General features: G+C 39.1%; 1 protein-coding gene across 1 annotated transcript; it reads left to right on the top strand.

Moving 5' to 3' along the window:
* The first annotated feature begins 8,474 nt into the window (after positions 1–8,474).
* enpp5 (ectonucleotide pyrophosphatase/phosphodiesterase 5) lies at positions 8,475–18,548 on the top strand. The gene is made up of 4 exons (XM_042504019.1): positions 8,475–8,701; positions 9,793–10,689; positions 11,939–12,115; positions 15,990–18,548. The coding sequence occupies exons 2-4, from the start codon at positions 9,804–9,806 to the stop codon at positions 16,394–16,396; spliced, it is 1,470 nt and encodes a 489-aa protein (XP_042359953.1). The 5' UTR covers positions 8,475–8,701; positions 9,793–9,803; the 3' UTR covers positions 16,397–18,548.
* The last annotated feature ends 537 nt before the right edge of the window (positions 18,549–19,085 follow it).

The following is a 19,085-nucleotide window of genomic DNA, read 5'->3' as shown; positions in this document are numbered from 1 at the left end:
AAACTGAAAATCCACTAATTTCTTTCAATTTGTGAAACATTTCTGACTAAAATCATCACTGATGACAAGTTAGACCTGTCATTTTTGAATATGGATTTTTTTTCTCATGGGAGTGTAAACATAGGACAGGTGTAAGATTCATATGGCTTATAACCCTAGAAACCCTCATAACCCTAGAAAATCACAACAAATTGGCTTGTTTACTTTCAAAAACACTGGACGGTGATACGCAGCCAAAGAAGAAATGACCCAAATTAGCAAGAAATGATGGAAAATACAAGAAAATTGGAAAGTTAGTGCGCCGGCAGCAGCGATCTTACTTTGTGCCTAGCCTGTTAAAACCGTCCTGATCACGTGAGCTCATCATCCTGTTTCTCTCCCTCTGTCAGTCTGGACTCTCTGCCAACCCAAACAATTTCAGTCCACCACAGTGGAGTCTGGCCAATTAAGGATCCAATTACGCAGCATGCAGGCCGCTGCTTTGGAAACAGTAATGGCAACTTGCACAGAAACAAGTGCTAACTTTAGCATTAGCAGAGTAAACACGGCGATTAGTCAAGTTAAATTAGTAATAGAGTCAATAACAACAATTAGACAAAAACAAGAGGATGCAATCACATAGTTCTTCAGAGGAAAGTGCTATTTTGGCATTTTGTCTTTCTGGATTTGGCCAAAGCCTGATTTATTAACTGATTGCTCTAATGGAGGAGCAGATCTGAGGAGATTGTGATCATACAGATCAGTGTCACAATGCTTCAGACAACAAGGACGCTGGGATTCAGCCGTCCAGAGGCAGCTGGCTGCTCAATGAGAAATGTTGAAAACACATTAAACTGGCAATGCCAGAGAGATAGGGACTGCACATACAAAGGGTAAATGTAAATTAATTGCATTGTTTAGATCCTTGCAGCTTTGGAGATGCCAGATTGGCCCCAAAGCCCCAAACAGTCACCAGAATAAAATGCTGGCATTGTACATTTCTGCAAACCACAGATGTTTTCCATTTGTACGTTTCATCCGTATTGTATCAGCATTTCTAAAGTGACATAGTTGAAATTACATGTATTTGAGTTTCTGATCAGAAGGACAGCCTGTGTTTTTGACCACATGTTGTGACGTTTCTAGCTCTGTTTGTGGCGACCATAGTGTGTATTTGAAGCCAAAACATGATGTTTTTCTAAATATAACCAAATGGTTCTTGTGCCTAAACGTAACCATGTTAAACCTTAATCCTTAAACCAGGATCAACATCAGTTTTCTTGTGCTGCGTTCAAGCGCTTTTCACAAGTTATTTGACCCTTTTTAAACCGGAAACTGGTTTCAAAAACAAGGGTAAAAAGTAGGGCTGGGCGATAAAACGATAACGATATCAAGATTCAAGATTCAAAGTGTTTATTGTCATATGCACAGTATGGAAACATGTTTCCCTGTACAATGAAATTCTTACTTTGCTGTCCACAGAATGCCTAACGTTTAGCAAATATAAAGAAATATGAAATAGAAATTTAAAAATTTACAATAGAAGAAATTTAGAAATTTACAATAGAAGTAGAAAGAACAGTGCAAATAAAAACCACGATATAACTTTTTGATGTAGTTGATAGAATCCACTCTCATTCTCCACCGGTGTCTCCGAATGTCTGCTCCACTCTCATGCGCTGCAGGTGTCTCCACCGGTGTCCGGTCTCATCCTCTGTGGGTGTCTCTGCCGGTGTCTGCTCCCCTCTCATCCTCCGCGGGTGTCTCTGTTGGTGTCTTCCAATGTCTGCTCTGCTCTCATCTTCTGCGGGTGTCTCCGAATGTCTGCTCCACTCTCATCCTCCCCTGGTGTCCGCTTTGCTGTCAATTTCCACCGATGTTTCCGCCAGTGACTGCTCCGCTGTCATTCTCCGCAGGTGTCTCCGAATTTCCGCTCCGTTTTCATCCTCCGCGGTGTTTCTGCTGGTGTCTCCGAATGTCCGCTCCGGTCTCATCCTCCGCTGGTGCCTCCGCCGGTGTCTTCTCTCATCGTCTGAGGGTGTCTCCGCCGGTGACCGCTCCGCTCTCATTCTCCGCTGGTGTCTCCGAATGTCCACTCCGCTTTCATCCTCCGCGGTGTTTCCGCCGGTGTCTCCGTTGGTGTCTGCTCTCATCGTCTGAGGGTGTCTCCGCTGGTGTCCGCTCCGCTCTCATTTTCCACTGGTGTCTCCGAATGTCCACTACGCTCTCATTCTCTGCCGTTGTCTCCGAATGTCCACTCCGTTCTCATTGTACAAGAGATGTCGGCAGCAGGTGTTTGTCCTACACTGTCTGCTGCAGGTACATGTTTTTGTAACCACTGAGCACCGGTGTAAGGGGCCGCCGTCTCCCCCCTCCCACTTTCTGCTCTGTGTGTGTGTGACGGGGACATGATGAGAGGACACGCTGGACGCGGTTTGAGTTCAGGTGTAGTGAGTTTACAGCTCAGTTCTGCTGAAAGAATAAACTGATATCTAATGTTTGATTCCTTCAACAACAAGCAGAACAACATGTAAATCTAACAGAGCCGTTACTTAGGGACTGTTCTGTAGCTGCGCTGCTTCCTGACATTTTGGGGAATGTTCCTCTCTATAGTTCCACTATAACTCAGACACAATATTATTTTTGGCATTATTTTTGTAAAATTCAAGTTGACATAAGAAGAAGAGGGGGCAAAAAAAAAAAAATATAAAAATGAAATTGATTTTGCTGTTAAAAATTACTTCTTTTTAAAACAAAGTGATTTTCCAGCTTTTTTTGTTTCCTTTATGACAATGCACAAAATAAATTCATCTGTACTCTCCACGTCTCAGCCTTTCATACCTTCGGATAATGAAAAACAAACAAAAAGAAGTTAGCGGTTAACGGTATCTTATTGGCCACAAGAAGCTGGAAATTATTGGTTTATTGGTATCGGTTGAAATGTATCACTGGTTATGATATCTTCAAATATCACTTAGGAGTCAAAGGGAACCTTTAAGCTGGAAAGAAATAGTGATTTTATGTGTATCCTGACATATATATCGATATCCACTGATATGAAAAAAATTATCGTGATAAGACTTTTTTCCATATCGGCCAAAAAGTAAAAAAAGAGTATTATTTAAAAATGATCAAAAAATTTATAGAAAACTTTAATTAAAATAATAATTTTATATTCACGATTATACATACATATATATATTTCCTTTTCAGCACCTTTTTGGTAATTTTCTAGTTTGTTTGACTCTTTTTTGTCCCTTATTTTCAGGTAACTTTTTACACATTTCTTGCCATTTTTTGTCTTAAATTGCTCTTTGCCTTTTCCCAATGTTTTTGAAAGAAATCAAACCTATTTGCTTAAGTTTCAAAGGGTTAAACACAGCATTGTCACAACATAAAATTAAACATTAAAACATAAAGTTACAACATATACACTGCATATGAAATGTACAAAAGTAATATATGTGACATTTACAGATAAGTACAGTGCCAACATCCATTCTGCTGATTGGATTGGTCCCAGTACAAAAACCTCTCTAGCAGCCTGAGTGATTATCTCAGCACGACTGTCACTCTGTTGTGACTTGAGGGGAAAATCCTAAACATAATCCTAAACCTAATCCTGTATTGCACGTCTGTTTTATTTTATGTTGCCCACTGGTCAGATATATTATATAGTTGCTCCACATAACTCCTTTCACAGGATACAAACTCTCACTGGCAACTTAATACATTTTATGACACTGAAGTGATTTTTAAAATCTTGTTTGCAAAAGTTTAATTCAGGATATATGAGCCTCGTGAAAACCAGAGTTGTTTTAATTTGTAATTCAAATTGTATCAGCATGTGCAGAAACTTAATTTTATCCATAGATATTAAATCTAGGGCTAAAACTCACAATTCTTTTCATTTTTGATTAAACTAGCTATTTTTTCTCCAACTGATCCTTACAGATGTCTAGATCTATGATTACTGTTATTTGACTTCACACAAATGCACAGACTTATTTGACGGGGTATCTTAAAGCCAATCACAGTGCCTCACCTCATCTAAAGTGGACTACAGAAGAGTTGACAATGAGGCGATAAGGAAGCACACGGCACATTTCAGTCTATAAATCATTTTTGTAGTTCTCTTTTCATTGGTTTATGAAAAATTCTATTTTTCCTGTGACCTAATTTTAAATATATAATTATAAATATAGACTTGTTGATATTTTTCCCTGATTATTTGATCTTTTTTGTTTTGATTCTCTGCCTCTTTTCTATTTTTAAGCCAATATTTAGGTCATATTTTTGTCACCTTTTACTGACCTTTTTGCGAGGCATTTGGCAAGTTGCTAATTGCCTGTTTTTTTTCTGCTCACATTTCAAAGATTTAATAGCTGTGAAAGGTGTCTCAACGCAGCACAAGAAACCTGATGTCAATCCAGGTTAACAGGCCGCTGACAGGTTAAAGGTGTTTTGTGATGAACTATATTAGGGTTTTTACCTACTTCTCTCAATATAACTGCTGCCACAAGATATAAATTTTGCATCTAACAGTTAAAAGCTCATCCACAAACTCTGTTAATAGCTATATTGGTTTACTACTTTGCCAACTGACAGTAATATTCTGAGCATCCAGTAGTGTTGAAACTCAGCCAACTTTGCAACACTAATAATCTAGAAGCTCTTCTATAAAACAATGTCCTTCGTACTCTACAACCTTGAGCGCATAACAGAGAAAGTCAAAAAACCTTCTACAAAGAAATCAACAAAAGCTACCTCTACATTCTTGTGCAGCATCACAATAGACAGAGCTACAAACGTCACAATGGGCAGAGCTTTCCTGCCCAAACAAACAAAACCCATCATGTCAGAAGTCAACCAGAACACACAGGAGCAGGTAGGTAGACGGCCGCTCACTGTGCACACATATAGATTCACACTGTCAGCTAAATGCACAACACAATGAGGAACATGTACAACACATACATATATAACAGACACACACAAAGGCAATCCACACTGAAGAGAAATAATCCTAAAAATGTGACGTTTTATGTGCTTTAATCAGATTAGGTGGGTTTCCATTAACCCTCAAATTGCATAAATTGAAATTGAGCATGTAAAATACGCCTATTTGAAAGACATCAACTTTAAAAAACACTGCCATTTATCGCAAAAAGGTTCTTGCATTCGCATGAGGTGGTATTTCAGGCGAATCCAAAAAGCCGTATTTTGCAAAACTGCAATGGAAACACTTCTTTGGCTTTTCTAGGTCACATGACACTATGTCTATGTGCTTGTCAGTAGGAACTGGCTCCCTCATGATGCAGCAGGAGCTACAAGAGCTGTTCTTGCATCACATAACTGAGAAAGTTGAGCGGATCATCCTGAAGTTCTGAATCCACAACTCCTTTATTGAATTGTGGACTATCATTTCCAAAAATCCCTCATACGTGGCCGCTCCCACATATAAGGGACTCGCCTTTTTCCATTATCACTCACATAAAACGCCTACGTCACCTTCGATTGGAAATAATGACGGCTAGCGTGGTGGCTGCAACAGAAATAAACCTGCTGATGTTTTGGACATCCACCGCCATGCTACTTGCTTGCAATTGTGTTTTCCAAAATATTGTTTAAGTTTTGCAAAAATCTTTTATGGCAACCCACCTACTGAGAGCACTGGCCTTTACTTTTTCAGTTTGCACATTTTCTCTCGTTTGTACCTTTTGTCACTTATTATGGGCTTCAGCTAGTTTTGCACATAGCATAATAATAACTAGATACTGCAAGCCAAGATGGTGCCTATTCAGTCCAATGGATTTGCTTGCCTGGCTCATATGCCCAAAAAAGTTTCTACCTTCCAGGCAGGGGCATAAACATAGACAGTGTCATATTGACAGTTTGTTTTGCAGTAACAGGTGTAAAGTCATTTCACAGTATATACTGTAAAATTACAGTATCCTGCTGGTGTCTGCGCTGCAAGCTCTTTACTGTTATTTTACAGTAACATTTTTTACAGTGTGCTTTATTAATGCTCTGAATATTTCAGCACCAGAGAAAAGGTCGCGGGATCACCATAGTCTATAGGAATCATCCACTGGGGACCATAAATGTCTGTGCAAAAAATTCATGGCAATACATCTAATGGTTGTTGCAACTCTGGACTGAGAGTCAAACTTATCAACAAGGAGCTAAGCCGCTAGCGTGGCTAAAAATAGTCAAAGTGTAATGATGCATTGCTTTGCATTTGGTGTCCGATTTAAACATGCATGACAATGTGCAGTGTTAAAGGTGATAAATCACATGACTACTTTGTTTACAGAAACCAGAACCAACCTCATCACAGGTACGCCATATCCAAAAACCTCTGTGAGAATAAACATGACAAACAGTCAGACTAACAGTTTTTTCAGTCTAATTTTCAGTCATTTCAATCAACCTAAATTATTTTTTAAAAAATATATACAAAGAGAGTCACAAATGATTCACACCTCTTACCTAATTTAACTCATTTGCCAGAATAATTGTTCGTATTATGTTTCTGCAAACCATGTAGTTACATTTGTGTGTTTCTCATGCAGTTGATATCTTGATAATTTTCTGTATATTTTAATTTATGTTGTGACCACACTGTGGTTAAAGTTTGGTTAGCTTTAGGCAAAAATACCAAACACTTGTTTAGAGTTAGGAAAATAACATATGTTTGCTTAAAACATCTGGTTTGGTCGCTGCAATCACAGCTGGAAATGTCCTGAGGTCTCATTAAAATATCCAGTAGTAGAGTGTGCGCTCCATATGCTGAGTCCTTTGCAGCGGCCCATGTTCGATTCCAGCCCGTGGCCCCATGGCTGTGTCATTGTTCCCAACCCCCCCTCTCCTATTTCTCCTGTCAATCTATAGCTATCCTGTCAATAAAAGGAAACAAATCCCCCCAAAAATGATTAAAAACTGAAATAAATCCACATTCATTAGTCTCCAACAGTGGTCTGCTGCCAGAGTCCATCCCCTCCTCCTCCTGATGAGAAATGCAGCTCATAAACATGTATTCTGAACTACGTCATGTGTAAAATTTAAAACATGTCAAATATCAGTGGTTTGCAGAGCTGTACAATGCCAACATTATATTCTAGTGACTGGGCTGTGAAACTGGCCAAATGCCAGAAAAACTTCAAAATATGTTGGCTGAAATTTTTTTAAATGAAATAATGAGTCAAGTCTTTGCTCTGGGGTCTTAAGAGTCAGTTTTCCTCTGAATATATCTTTGATGTAACTATTCTTAAGTTTCTTCTAAGCTATATTTCAACTTTATTTATACCTTTATTACCAGTCAATTAAAATACAGCAATGCTTTTTTGTTCAGCTGTCTGAAAAGTGCTATTAGACTCAAATTTAGGTAGAATTTGCCAAGTCATTGTTATAACTCAAACTGGAGAATATTATACTCATTGTCCACTCTTGAAATTTCCTCAGAGGGTTAAGGGTGGGTTTTATGCAGCAGTGGATTGTAACTAAGCACATTAACTCAAGTACTATACTGCATAATATAATAATATATAAATATAATTATATATAAAAATATATAACTTTCCGATAATTTTCTAGCACTTTTTATTATTTCTTGCAAATTTTTGGGTAATTTCTTCTGTGCTTTCTTCCAGGGATTTTGAAAGAAATGAAGCCAATTTAATCAGCTTTTAAAGAGTTCTGACTTTGCAGAATAATTCTAGTCCAGGTAGAGAAACCAATACAAATGAAGCTTTGAAAATAATAATAATAAAAAAAAATGTCTAAAAAAGGCTATTAGCACTTTTTCCCTTTTTAAAACAAATTGCAAGAAATTAGATTGAGAAAATTATTTTTTTTAAAAGATAGGGACATTTTTCCAGGGAAAAGGCAAAAAAGCTAAGAAAAGAGTATATTTTGAATTATTTTAATTACACATTTAAAATTATGTTATAAAATCAGTATATTTTTTCATCACTTTTTTTCCAGTGAAATAGGCCTGCTCTTCCTCAGAAGTTTCTCTCTGCGGACATGCAGTGGCTCGTCAGAAATAGTCTCACTGTGCTGATGCAGCGTCATGATTGAGATGCCATCTTTCCTCTAACTGAATGTGAAGAATCTGACCTGGCTGCCTTTATGCAGGACTTGACTGACACCTCGTGGACGCTGTTTGTCATTAGTGTTGCAGGGGCGGATATTGCACTTCCAGCATTATGATGATCTGACGGAATTAGAGCAACACTGTCTTTGAAGGGGGGACTATTTTTAGCAGCGGAGCATTATTTTTGAGTGCGCACCTTCACTCCTTTTAAATGAAACGCCCTTCACAGTGACACATATTTATTTATTTTTTCATCTTAAAGCAGAAACGCTTGTAACCTGACTGACACCAAGACGTCTATTTATACCACCAGACCTCCCTCCCTCCCTCGCTCCTTCCCCCTTTCTCCTCCTCCCTTCCTCATCCTACATTACGTCATCGGGACCGGTGCATTTGCAGTGAATTTGGGGGATGCAGCTGTAGCGAAGCATGCACATGCAGGAGACACCGGACAGCCTTTTGTCTTTAAATGATCTGGTTCGGTTCAGTATATGTAAATAGAGGCGACATAAAGGTTATTAAAAAAACAAAACACACACAGCAGGTTAAAAGGCGGGACTTCCTTCCGGCTGTTTATCTCGGTTGTGCAGCGCAAGGCGAGCCAGTGCAGGATCAGATAACAAGGTAAGCTTGTTGACAGTCTGCGCCGTATTTTGTGTATTTTTTCTGCCGAGATCATGTTTGTTGTTGCTGCTGTGTTTGTCTTATTGTTGCACGCAGAGCTTCGCGTGGAAGCGGTTAGCTCTGCAGCACTGATGCTAAAACACGGAGCTCGTATTTCCCCTAAAATGAGGCTAATTGTCAATAATGTATTTGTAGTAAAGTCGCTCTTATAGATGCATTACAGTCGTTATATCCTCAGTCTGACATAATTGCTATCCTAACCGGTAATGTCTTCAGTGCTAATTAATGCTTTATGTTCGGTGTAGCTGCTGTCTAACTACATGTTACGATTATAAACATGATATCAATATTGCAAAAACGTAATGATACATATATTGTGGCATAACACTAATTATTATCGATCTGATATCACAGTAGAGTTTTGCAGCTGTATTACAGTTATTACTGTAGATGTTTTCCTACTAACTTCTTACACTTGTTCGAAACTGATTATTTTCTTTATTCATCATTTTTCTAATAATTAAATGTATAGAAATGATCTATTACTTGTTCCCAAAGTTCAAGGTGACATCTTTAAATTGTTTTGTCCAACTGCCAGTTCAAAACTGGGTGTACACGATAGGGGTCAACCAATATTGTCTTTTCAGGGCTGATACCGATTATTAGTAGTTGATGAGACCAATAACTGATACACATTTACAATAAAAATGAAAATCTTTCTATCAATATTTAGAATTTGGAATAAAACATTATTATGAGGGGGCCTGTCACTGTTTTGAGATACTAATTATTTTGAGGAATTTTATAATATTTGAAAATGTTTGTCATTTTGAGAAAATTTGTTGTTATTTAGAGAAAGTTTGTCATTATTTTGACATACAAACTCATCATTTTACAGTTCTCTCCTTATAATTACAAGATCTTTCTGTTCCCTCAACTGGCAGCAATGCGCCTCCATTTCGCCCAAATGACAGAAACAGCCTCAAAACATAATTATGCAGAAGTATGTGAGCAGGCTGTCCTTATACTTTTGTGTCGATAAGAGAGGTTAATTGAGTTCTTCCTCAGCGGTTTTTGTTGTGTGTCTGTAGGTTTTCTCGTCATGCTGGGCTGCTTGCTTCGAGGAGGCTGCAGTCCTCTCATCTGCCTGTGGGCCCCGCTGCTGCTGCCGTCGCTTGTCTCCCTCCACCGCCTGGACCAACATGGCAGTAGGAGCCACGGTGTGAGGGAGCAGCCCAAGCTGCTGCTCGTGTCCTTCGATGGCTTTCGCTGGGATTACATCTACAGGGTCCCGACGCCTAACTTCCACAGCATCATGGATGACGGCGTGAAGGTGGAGAATGTGGAGAACGCCTACATCACCAAAACCTTCCCCAACCATTACAGCTTGGTGACGGGGCTGTATGCCGAGACGCATGGCATCGTGGCCAACGAGATGTACGACCCCACCACGAACCGGTCCTTCTCCATGGAGACGGACAGTATTTATGAGTCACAGTGGTGGGAGGAGGCGGTGCCTCTCTGGGTGACCGTCCAGAAAGCCGGAGGGCGGAGTGGGGCAGCGATGTGGCCGGGGTCAGATGTGAAGATCCACGGCATGTTCCCCAATCAGTACCTCCAGTACAACGCCTCAGTGTCCTTTGAGAGCAGAGTGGAGCGGATTATCGAGTGGTTCTCTGCGCCCAAAGAAGAAGCAGTGGATTTTGGAGTTCTGTACTGGGAGGAGCCGGATGAAAGTGGGCACATCCTCGGACCGCAGAACAACCTTATGGATAAAATCATCGCCGGGATTGATGAGAAACTCGGATTCCTCATGAATGAGTTGAAGAAGGCAGGGCTGTATGAGAAAGTGAACCTGATAGTGACCAGTGACCACGGGATGGCGCAGCTTTCCCGGGATAAGATCATAGAGCTGGACGAGTACGTGAGCAGAGACCTGTACACCTGGGTGGACAAGAGTCCCGTGGTGGGGATACTGCCCAAAGAAGGTATCACTTTAAAACGTCAAAATTCAATGCTAGCAAGAAACCTAATTGAAAGGAACAGTTTGACATTTTGGGAATTTAACTAATTTGCTTTCTTACTGAGAGTTAGTTGCCTCGGTCCAGACCTTTAAATAGGTTCACTCCACTAAGTTGACAGATTTGTTTCTCAGCAGTTTCTCCTTTGAAAATTAATCGATCAAATGCACACCATGGTAGGACTAACGATTAGCCAATCAGTGCCACTGGCAAGACTAAAGTTGTTGTCAAACTGTTTTAAAGTGGAACCAGTAAGGAGTAATAACAATTGTAACTGCTATAGACGAGACAGACGCTGCTATTGAGGCTGTTCTAAATTGAAGTGTAGTCTTAATATTGTCCGATATTTTCGTTTGTTTTACCAAATGTTGTTAGATTCAGGAGGACATGTCGGTCTTTAGTGGTTGGTAAGGGGAAATCCAGCCCCCCTCCAATTCTAAAGTTCACAAATTGACATCACATTTATTGGATTTGTACAAAAACCAAAACTAAGTCAACAGAAGGTTACTGAAGGTGTCGGCAAACTTCCCCTTCCTTTTTTTTCATGCATGTGTCTCCTTTGTTTCTTTCTCTGTTCCACCTTTACATTTGGACGTGTCTTAATGACTTTTCCTCATCAGCAGTTTGTGGAGTTTAAGTGGCAGGTTTAATAATTGATCAGTCGATCAGTCTGACCAGATCCAATCAATTTATGAGAGGAGCAGCTGTTTGTAAATGAAAGCAAACGTTTAGTCTAATGAACGCATATGTTTCACTTCAACACTGTGATGCTATGAATAACCAAATGGTATATATTTCCCAACTAGGGATACACAAAAAGATTGGCGCGTTATCGACATTGTCAGATATTGACTTTAATATGAAACATGCAATTTTTTGCTGATATCATTAACCATTTTTAAAAATTGAATGACAAAGTGAACATGTACAAAATACTGTCCCTAAGTTGAAGTATTTTTCTTATTTTGCACAATAAATTAATATTACATAGACGGAAAAGCAATGTGTTTTATGTCTCCATCTAGTCCATCTACATTTTAGGAATACAGAGCTTCAATCTAAAACCAAATGGCTTTTCAAAATTTAATATAATTTATACATAAATTATTACAGAATTTCTAAATTGCTGAATTTCTTGCATATTTGCAACTTCTCCTGAAACCTGTGTTTTATATCTATGGAAATTTTCAACCATTCTTCATGTGTGTTTTTGCAGGGAAGCTCGAGGAGGTGTATAGTAAACTGGTGGATGCAAACCCCAACATGGTGGTGTACAAGAAGGAAGACATTCCCGAGCACTTCCACTATCAACACAACATCAGGATCATGCCAATCCTCATTGAGTCCAAGGAGGGCTGGACCATCACGCAGAACAGTAGCGAACACCTCATGCGTACGTATTTCACACCTGCTGGTTTGTATGAGTATTTTTCAGCTGTATCAAATGGCAGGTTCAGTCTGCTCTAATAATAACTTCACAGGCGGTTTTTCAGTTATTGAACAAAGCTAGCTTGTGTAATAGCAGCTGTAATTAACAAAGAAAGCCAGATTTGTTTTCCCTTGGAAACAGCAGGAGTGTGTGTGGGTTTGGAAGTTGGTCCTGTGCTGCTTCCAAGTGCAGTTTTTTTTTTCTTCTTTTTAAATTAAGCAGGCGTTTTTTCACCCTCTCTTTCGGATTAGAGATCTTAAACTGTGTATTTTGAGTTTTCAAAGCAGCTTATGTTCCTCCTTTGCTGTTAATCAGCAAAATGACCTGATGGAGTCTGAGGCTGGAGGGAAAACCTGCTGACTTTCAGTCCACAGTTACAACGTGGTGTCAGATTGCTCAGCACACACGCTGTCCTGCATATCAAAAGTTGTTTCCTCAGCATAGCTGTTTGATATATGAGAGATCAATAGGCCTGGATGATAAAACCAAAGCAACCAGCGTCTCAGTGTATTACAGGGAAGGCACTTTGATAGATTACACCAGTGATACTCAACTTATGGCTCAGGGCCAAATGTGGCTCCCCAACCATTTTCTAATTCACAATAAAAATAAAATGATTCACACTGGGAATTGTTTTTATACTTTTTGTTTACATAAGGTATCAGAGTGCAAAAAAACAGCATTAGAATAGCTTGTTTATCAAAAAAAAAGTGCCACTGGAGAAACCCCCACGCTCCCCAAAAGATGTCCTAGCTAAGCCCCTATTGTCCTAAAATCCTAAAAAAGGTCCTTAAATCTTATAATATCCTAAAATCTGAGAAATGTCCTTAAATCCAAGACGCATCCCCAAAATCTGAGAAAGGTAAAATCCGAGAAACATCTTAAAATCCAAGAAAAATCCTTAAAACCATGAACAACCTATAATCCTAGAAATGTCCTAAAATTGTAGACACGTTCTAAAATCTGAGAAATATCTCAAAATCACAGACACATCCTAAAATCATGAAAGTGTCCTAAAATCCTAGCATGATCCTTAAAATCTGAGAAACGTCCTAAAATCTTAGTCACATTCTAAAATCCTATAAACATGTACGGGGCTGCTGCGACTGGCCCCTTTCATTTTGCAAAAGTGGCCCCCAAGCAAAGCAAGTTGTGTATCCCTGCTGTAGACCCAATGTGAGTGAATCGCTTCAATGCTCACTTATTAATGATTATTATCGGTGTGTGTGGACTGGACCTGCACTTCCTGGTGGCTTAATATTAAAGGTACGGCCACATTACAGTCAGACCCTGTGAAAACACACAGTTTAATGTTTACTTTGATTGAAGATCGTATGACAGATTAATTCAAGCATGCGTTTCTTGTGTTGGTTAAATCTAACATTCACTGTATTCATATTCTTAGGTGTTGCACTAATGTATCTCTGGGGCCTAACAAAACATGTTAAATGCATTTTCTTCCTTGCAAAACATTTTCAAGGCCAGTTTTTTTAATCTTTTAAATACTGCATTGTTTACATCCATATTAAGATGTCATCCTGTTCGGCCCTGGCTGCCTTTCTTGCTGTTTTGCTACGCTTCTTCACGTGTTAACTCCACCGTCAGTTATTGAAATAGCCTGAAACCTTCGGCAGGACTGCATACTAGTTTTGGGCTGGTGTAAAAATATCCAACAGGTTTGACATTAAAGGCAAATTTATAGTTGTACGTTGGCTATACGCAGAGCCTACGCCATAGCCTATGCATGCGACCTACGCTGTTGTGAGCATTTAATCTTGTGCGGTTGTGTGTTTGTGTCGCTCTGGCCGTAGGGTTTCCGTGAAGTGTTGTAAAGTTCGATTGATTCAAAACACCTAAAACACACAATAAACACGGCCTAATTGCGTCAGTTTCTAACACAAGTACACAAATGGTTTTATTGTAATTCAAAAGGCTCACAGACAAAAAAATCGTCTTTTGTTGGACACATTTCCACCACAAATACAACATGGACGTTATTAGCACAAGCCCATTGTAGAAATTAACAATGGACCTGGACCGGTGTGCCGAATTTTACCACTAGGGTTTGCACTTGACTCAGCAGTTGTTCCCGAGGGGAACATGATGATGCTGCATTCCAGTCCAAGTTAGAGGTCAGAATCCCAGTTGAAATTTCCAGACCCGCAAACTTTAGGTGCACAATGCCAAACGTAAACAAAATCGCTGGCTGACCTTGAGAAGCTGATGTTTCTTTGGCAAGTGTTCACACAATTCAACTTTTAGCAGTGCAGCCTCCTTAAATAAAACAGGAGAGGGAAAATAACGCGTCATCATAGCTGTGTATTAGTTCTGATTAAATACGGGCAAATATACAACACTGCGTTTTAGCTGAGGGTTAACTACTTGACAATGTGCACTTCTATGGGGGTTGCCATTGTTGTGTGGCAACAGACAACTGCTTCCTCATAAAGTCAGGGTAGATTTTTTTGACTAGAGTTTAAAGTATGAACTTTCCTTGAACTTTTTCTAGTAGGAGGTCAGAAATTTTCAAAGTTAGAGTTGTCTGGATGCAGCATTAGACTCGGCTCTATCACTACTAGGGGTCGACAGATTACCAGCCTGGCTGATTATTGGGGCTGATTTTGGCATTTTGCCTACGTTTCATTTTAATGATTGAGGATAAAATTAATTTAAAAGTGCAAAGAAAGTGTCAGAATGGGAGAATTTTAACTTTGTAAAACCTCAGGGAGCTATTGTTATATACCCATATTTTTACATTTAAATTTTCACTTGACTTTATTAAGAAAAAAAAGTTGCTGGGAACTTTCTGTATGATGTTGAAACTTTCAGTTTTGATTAAACATTAAACATTTGCAAAAGGCATTTAAACAAAGCTTTGTGCTGGAGTTTGTTATATTCCAAATTCTAAATATTGACAGAATGATGTAAGTTTTTATTGTAAATGCATATTGATTCCAAATATTGGTTATCGTTCTCATTAACTACTAATAATCGGCCCTGAAAAAAACAATACTGGTTGACCCTTAACCTCCAATGTTGGCTTAATGGAAAAGAGGTTTAAACGAAAAAAAAATAAGGTCATCCAGTGCCTGTGGAAGAAACACTACTTCGCATACTGAGTGGGCTACATATCCTGGAAGCAAACCCAGAACCTAGAAACGTTTTTTAGCGTTTTAGCAGTTCTTATTAGACTGAATATTTCCCAATTTAGGGTCCAGTCTCTGGATCAAATATAATATCCGTGGTTGCAGCTCGGCAGTAAATTGTGCACGGACTAGGTGTTAGTCCGAATATAAACATAATAATATTATCGTAATCATGCTGTTATATTGTAACAGGAGTTGGATTTAGTACAGTGATGCTGTTGGCATGGGTTGCTTATGTAGGCTACTTTTTAATTTGCCAGAACGTGTCATAATGACAAGTGCAGAGTTAGATAAAATCAAATTGGTTCGAGCTTGTGCAGCAGATTGGACCACTACTGTTGCAAACCCTGGTGCACTTTTGGTCCATGCTGGTAGAAAAAAGAAAAAAAAAGAAAACTTCTGGAGTAAACGTCTCTAAGCTCATCAAAGGTCTATGTGCTTGCGTGTTTTGATTTAATTTTCTGTTTTGCTTGTGGGTTGCTGTGATTGATTTAGCAATAACGAGTCAGCTGGGGCAGCAGCGATGTTTGTAAATCATCTGAGAGAGCTGCTATGCCAGATTCCATAAATCTCTCTGCCTGTGATTAACGGGATGTGGAAATAGGAAATGTGTAGAATAACAATGCAAAAATAATTAACATCAGAGAATTGCACCTCTTCATGCAAATATGTTTCTTGTCTTTTCTCTACAGTCGGAAATCACGGCTATGACAACAGGTTACGCAGCATGCAGCCTGTGTTCGTGGCCCGCGGGCCGGCCTTTCGGCAGAATTACATCAAGACCTCGATGCGCTCTGTCGACCTTTACCCTCTCATGTGCCACATCCTGTCCATCCACCCTCTACCGAACAACGGCTCCCTCTCTAACGTTCAGGACCTGCTGTCCGTAGAGCCGACGCCATCCCCGCCCACCACCGTCGCTCCCAGAGTCAGCGGATACTCCTACGCCCCCGTGGTGGGTTCTCTCCTCGGCATCGTGATGGTGCTGGGTTTTCTGGTGGTCTACATCAGACAAGTGACGCTCAAACAGCTGCCCTCACTAAAACACAGAAGCAGGGAGATGTCGCAGCCCTTACTGCAAGAGGACTTGCACCTGTAGCTGAAGAAACCGAACGTAAAAGAAGAGGAGGTATTGCTCCCCAAGGTAGTCCGCTCTGTCCAGAAGCATCCCCTCACGCCTCCCTTTTACCACTAAACGCCACTGTGCTGCTTTTTATTATCATTTGGAGATCAAAGGAATCTAAGCTAGTCGTGTACAGAGGTACATCTCCAGAGTGTAAGGGGAATGTCTGGGGTTTGCTTCTGGTGCAGGCTTAATCAAGATAATAAACCTTTACATGGGCTTTATAGTGGCTTTGCTTTGGTTGTGAATTTTACTTAATATCATCTCGTCATTTTCATCATCACAAGTAAAAACGCAAAGCTAAGAGTGGAACTTTAACCTGTGATTCTGGGAACCTTTGTTGGCCAAAACCAAGACTTTGGCAACATGAAGGTGTCAGTATGCTCAAAACGAACTTGATTATCTAAAGGTAAAAGAACAGACACAGGGGACTGCAGAGTGAAAAGCCTTAACTGAAGCATAAATGCTCACACAGACAATCTTTCTTCGATGGCATTCATAGGGTTGCACTCCTTTTCACATAAGGGAGAAAAGTAATGAAGTGTGAAGAATATTAAAAGATAGCTGGAGGGAGAAAATCAAACTCTGCTTACAACAAGCCTAAAAACAAGCCTAGTTGGCAGTTCAGCATGCTTAGATTCAGCCAAAATGTTAGAAAGCAAGGCCATTTTAACAAAACTTAATCCGTCAATTCACATGATGAGCATCGAATGAAGAAGGTATCAAACGAAGTTCTCAGTTGTCTTTGGTATCACTTTAAGAGAACTGGTTTTGGTACTGCTGTGTCACTTTTTAGACGAGCTATAGGAGGGAGGGGATTTAAGCTGCTGTTCAGCGATACAAAAAGCAATTTGTTTGAAGCATACGGACACCTTTACTCCCTGACAGTAACAGCTGATTGACGGCAGCAGATTTAGATTAGTTGGCATTTTAAAATCTACGCAAAACTGATTTGTTTATGTCACAATGTAAAGATGGAACTAAGTCCAGTTTTTGCCACCAATTGTTCTGCTTAGGATTTATTTGAAATAAAAATGCTGTGATTAATCAAAGAAGTATTCAGCTACAGTCCCAGGAGGTCGGCTGGGGTCAGTGTTGTTTTCGAATGTGACTTGGGTGCAGATGTTCCACTAAAGACTCACTCAGTGTGCCAGGCTCCTGTCGTCACTCATCCCAGGAGCCGATCACATGACGACCTCGCTCTTTAGCAGTCAGTTACCATTTGCCTTTTAACTTCATGGAGAACGTCTCTCTGAAAGTGTGCAATTGTGTGTGGGTCTGTTTTTATTTTTGTAGAGTTTGTGTTCGGAGGGCATTTTTTTCTGTATAGATGACCGTGTCCCGCCCTCCTGTTCATAACCATGGCCATTTGTTGGTGAAATGTGAAGTGCAATTGCTATTGGTCAGTATTTCGTCTTAGGAATTTTAAGGGTTTTGTTGTTGTTTGGTTGAGAAGACTATTTCGGCATGACTTGCAAGAACTGTTCCCCTGATTTGCACTACAGGATTGAAACGAAACAGAACGACGGGGGCAGTAGTTTGATGCTTTTTAGGTCATGTATAATTTGCACTTCCTGTTAGTAGTCGCTATTTAAAATAATAATAAAAAGTTAGGTGCCTCTTGCCAAAAAGCTTTTTAATTAGCATAATCATAGAAAGTAGAATCCAAATCTGCAAATTAATAATTCTAATATTTTTTCAGCATCTTTTAAAAAACAATTGGTTCAATTTTCTCCTTTTGCTTTTAGATGCATTGACTAATAATACGTGTGCCCAAAAACAATGACAGACATCACTGTGATATATACTTTTTACAAAAATTAAATTCTTAAATTGAGAGAATTTATATGGAAATTGTTAATTTTCTGATGATTGTCTTGCTTTATGAAGAAGTGTTGTCTGATGATTTTCCCCTGACTTGTTGACGGAAAAGTGAAATAAATCCAGAATATATTTAAATAATTGATATGAAATTGTTAGATAAGATAAAATATTAGATCAGGTTTACCTCTGATAATTACATGGATTTGAAATATGGATATTGATTATGATTTACAAATTATCTATCTTTGCCATGTTGATGCAACTAAAGAGTCTTCTGAAATTAAAGGGACTTATGTGAAACTGAGCAGTTTGTATTTCATTATTAACTCTCTGCATGTATGTTTAAGCATGTTGCCCGGGTCTTTACACGTGTTCTTTACTATTTATTGTCTTCACTTTCCTCACATCAAAGCCGAAAAGTAAGCGGCTTCACATCTCAAGACAGGCTGACAAAAAATTCATGTAAATACAATTAATTATTTGGCATAAAAAAATAACAAGTTGTAAGATTTAATGGACTGTAACAAAAATCTGGGTGGAGAAGTGTGGGGGTTTAACTTATGTTTCAATTTTTTATTTATTTATTTTTTAAAGTAAGAGCTTCCTCAGATTTCTTTTGGACTCTCCCATTGACTAAAAAAAGAAATACTACCCTCCTATCAATATCTCAGAAAAGATAACTGAGTTTGTACTATTGATTTCACTATTAAAAATTAAAAGAAGGCAAAGTGGAATGAATTATAAGATGACATAACCCATGACAATAGATAGATAAGGAGTACATTAGAGGTGGAAGTATTAATAGAAAAAAAAGAAGAGATTTATCAGATAATGGAGACAA

This window comes from Plectropomus leopardus, chromosome 16 (genome assembly GCF_008729295.1).
Source record: "Plectropomus leopardus isolate mb chromosome 16, YSFRI_Pleo_2.0, whole genome shotgun sequence".
Taxonomy (NCBI): domain Eukaryota; kingdom Metazoa; phylum Chordata; class Actinopteri; order Perciformes; family Serranidae; genus Plectropomus; species Plectropomus leopardus.
This window is presented reverse-complemented; position numbering and strand designations above follow the sequence as displayed.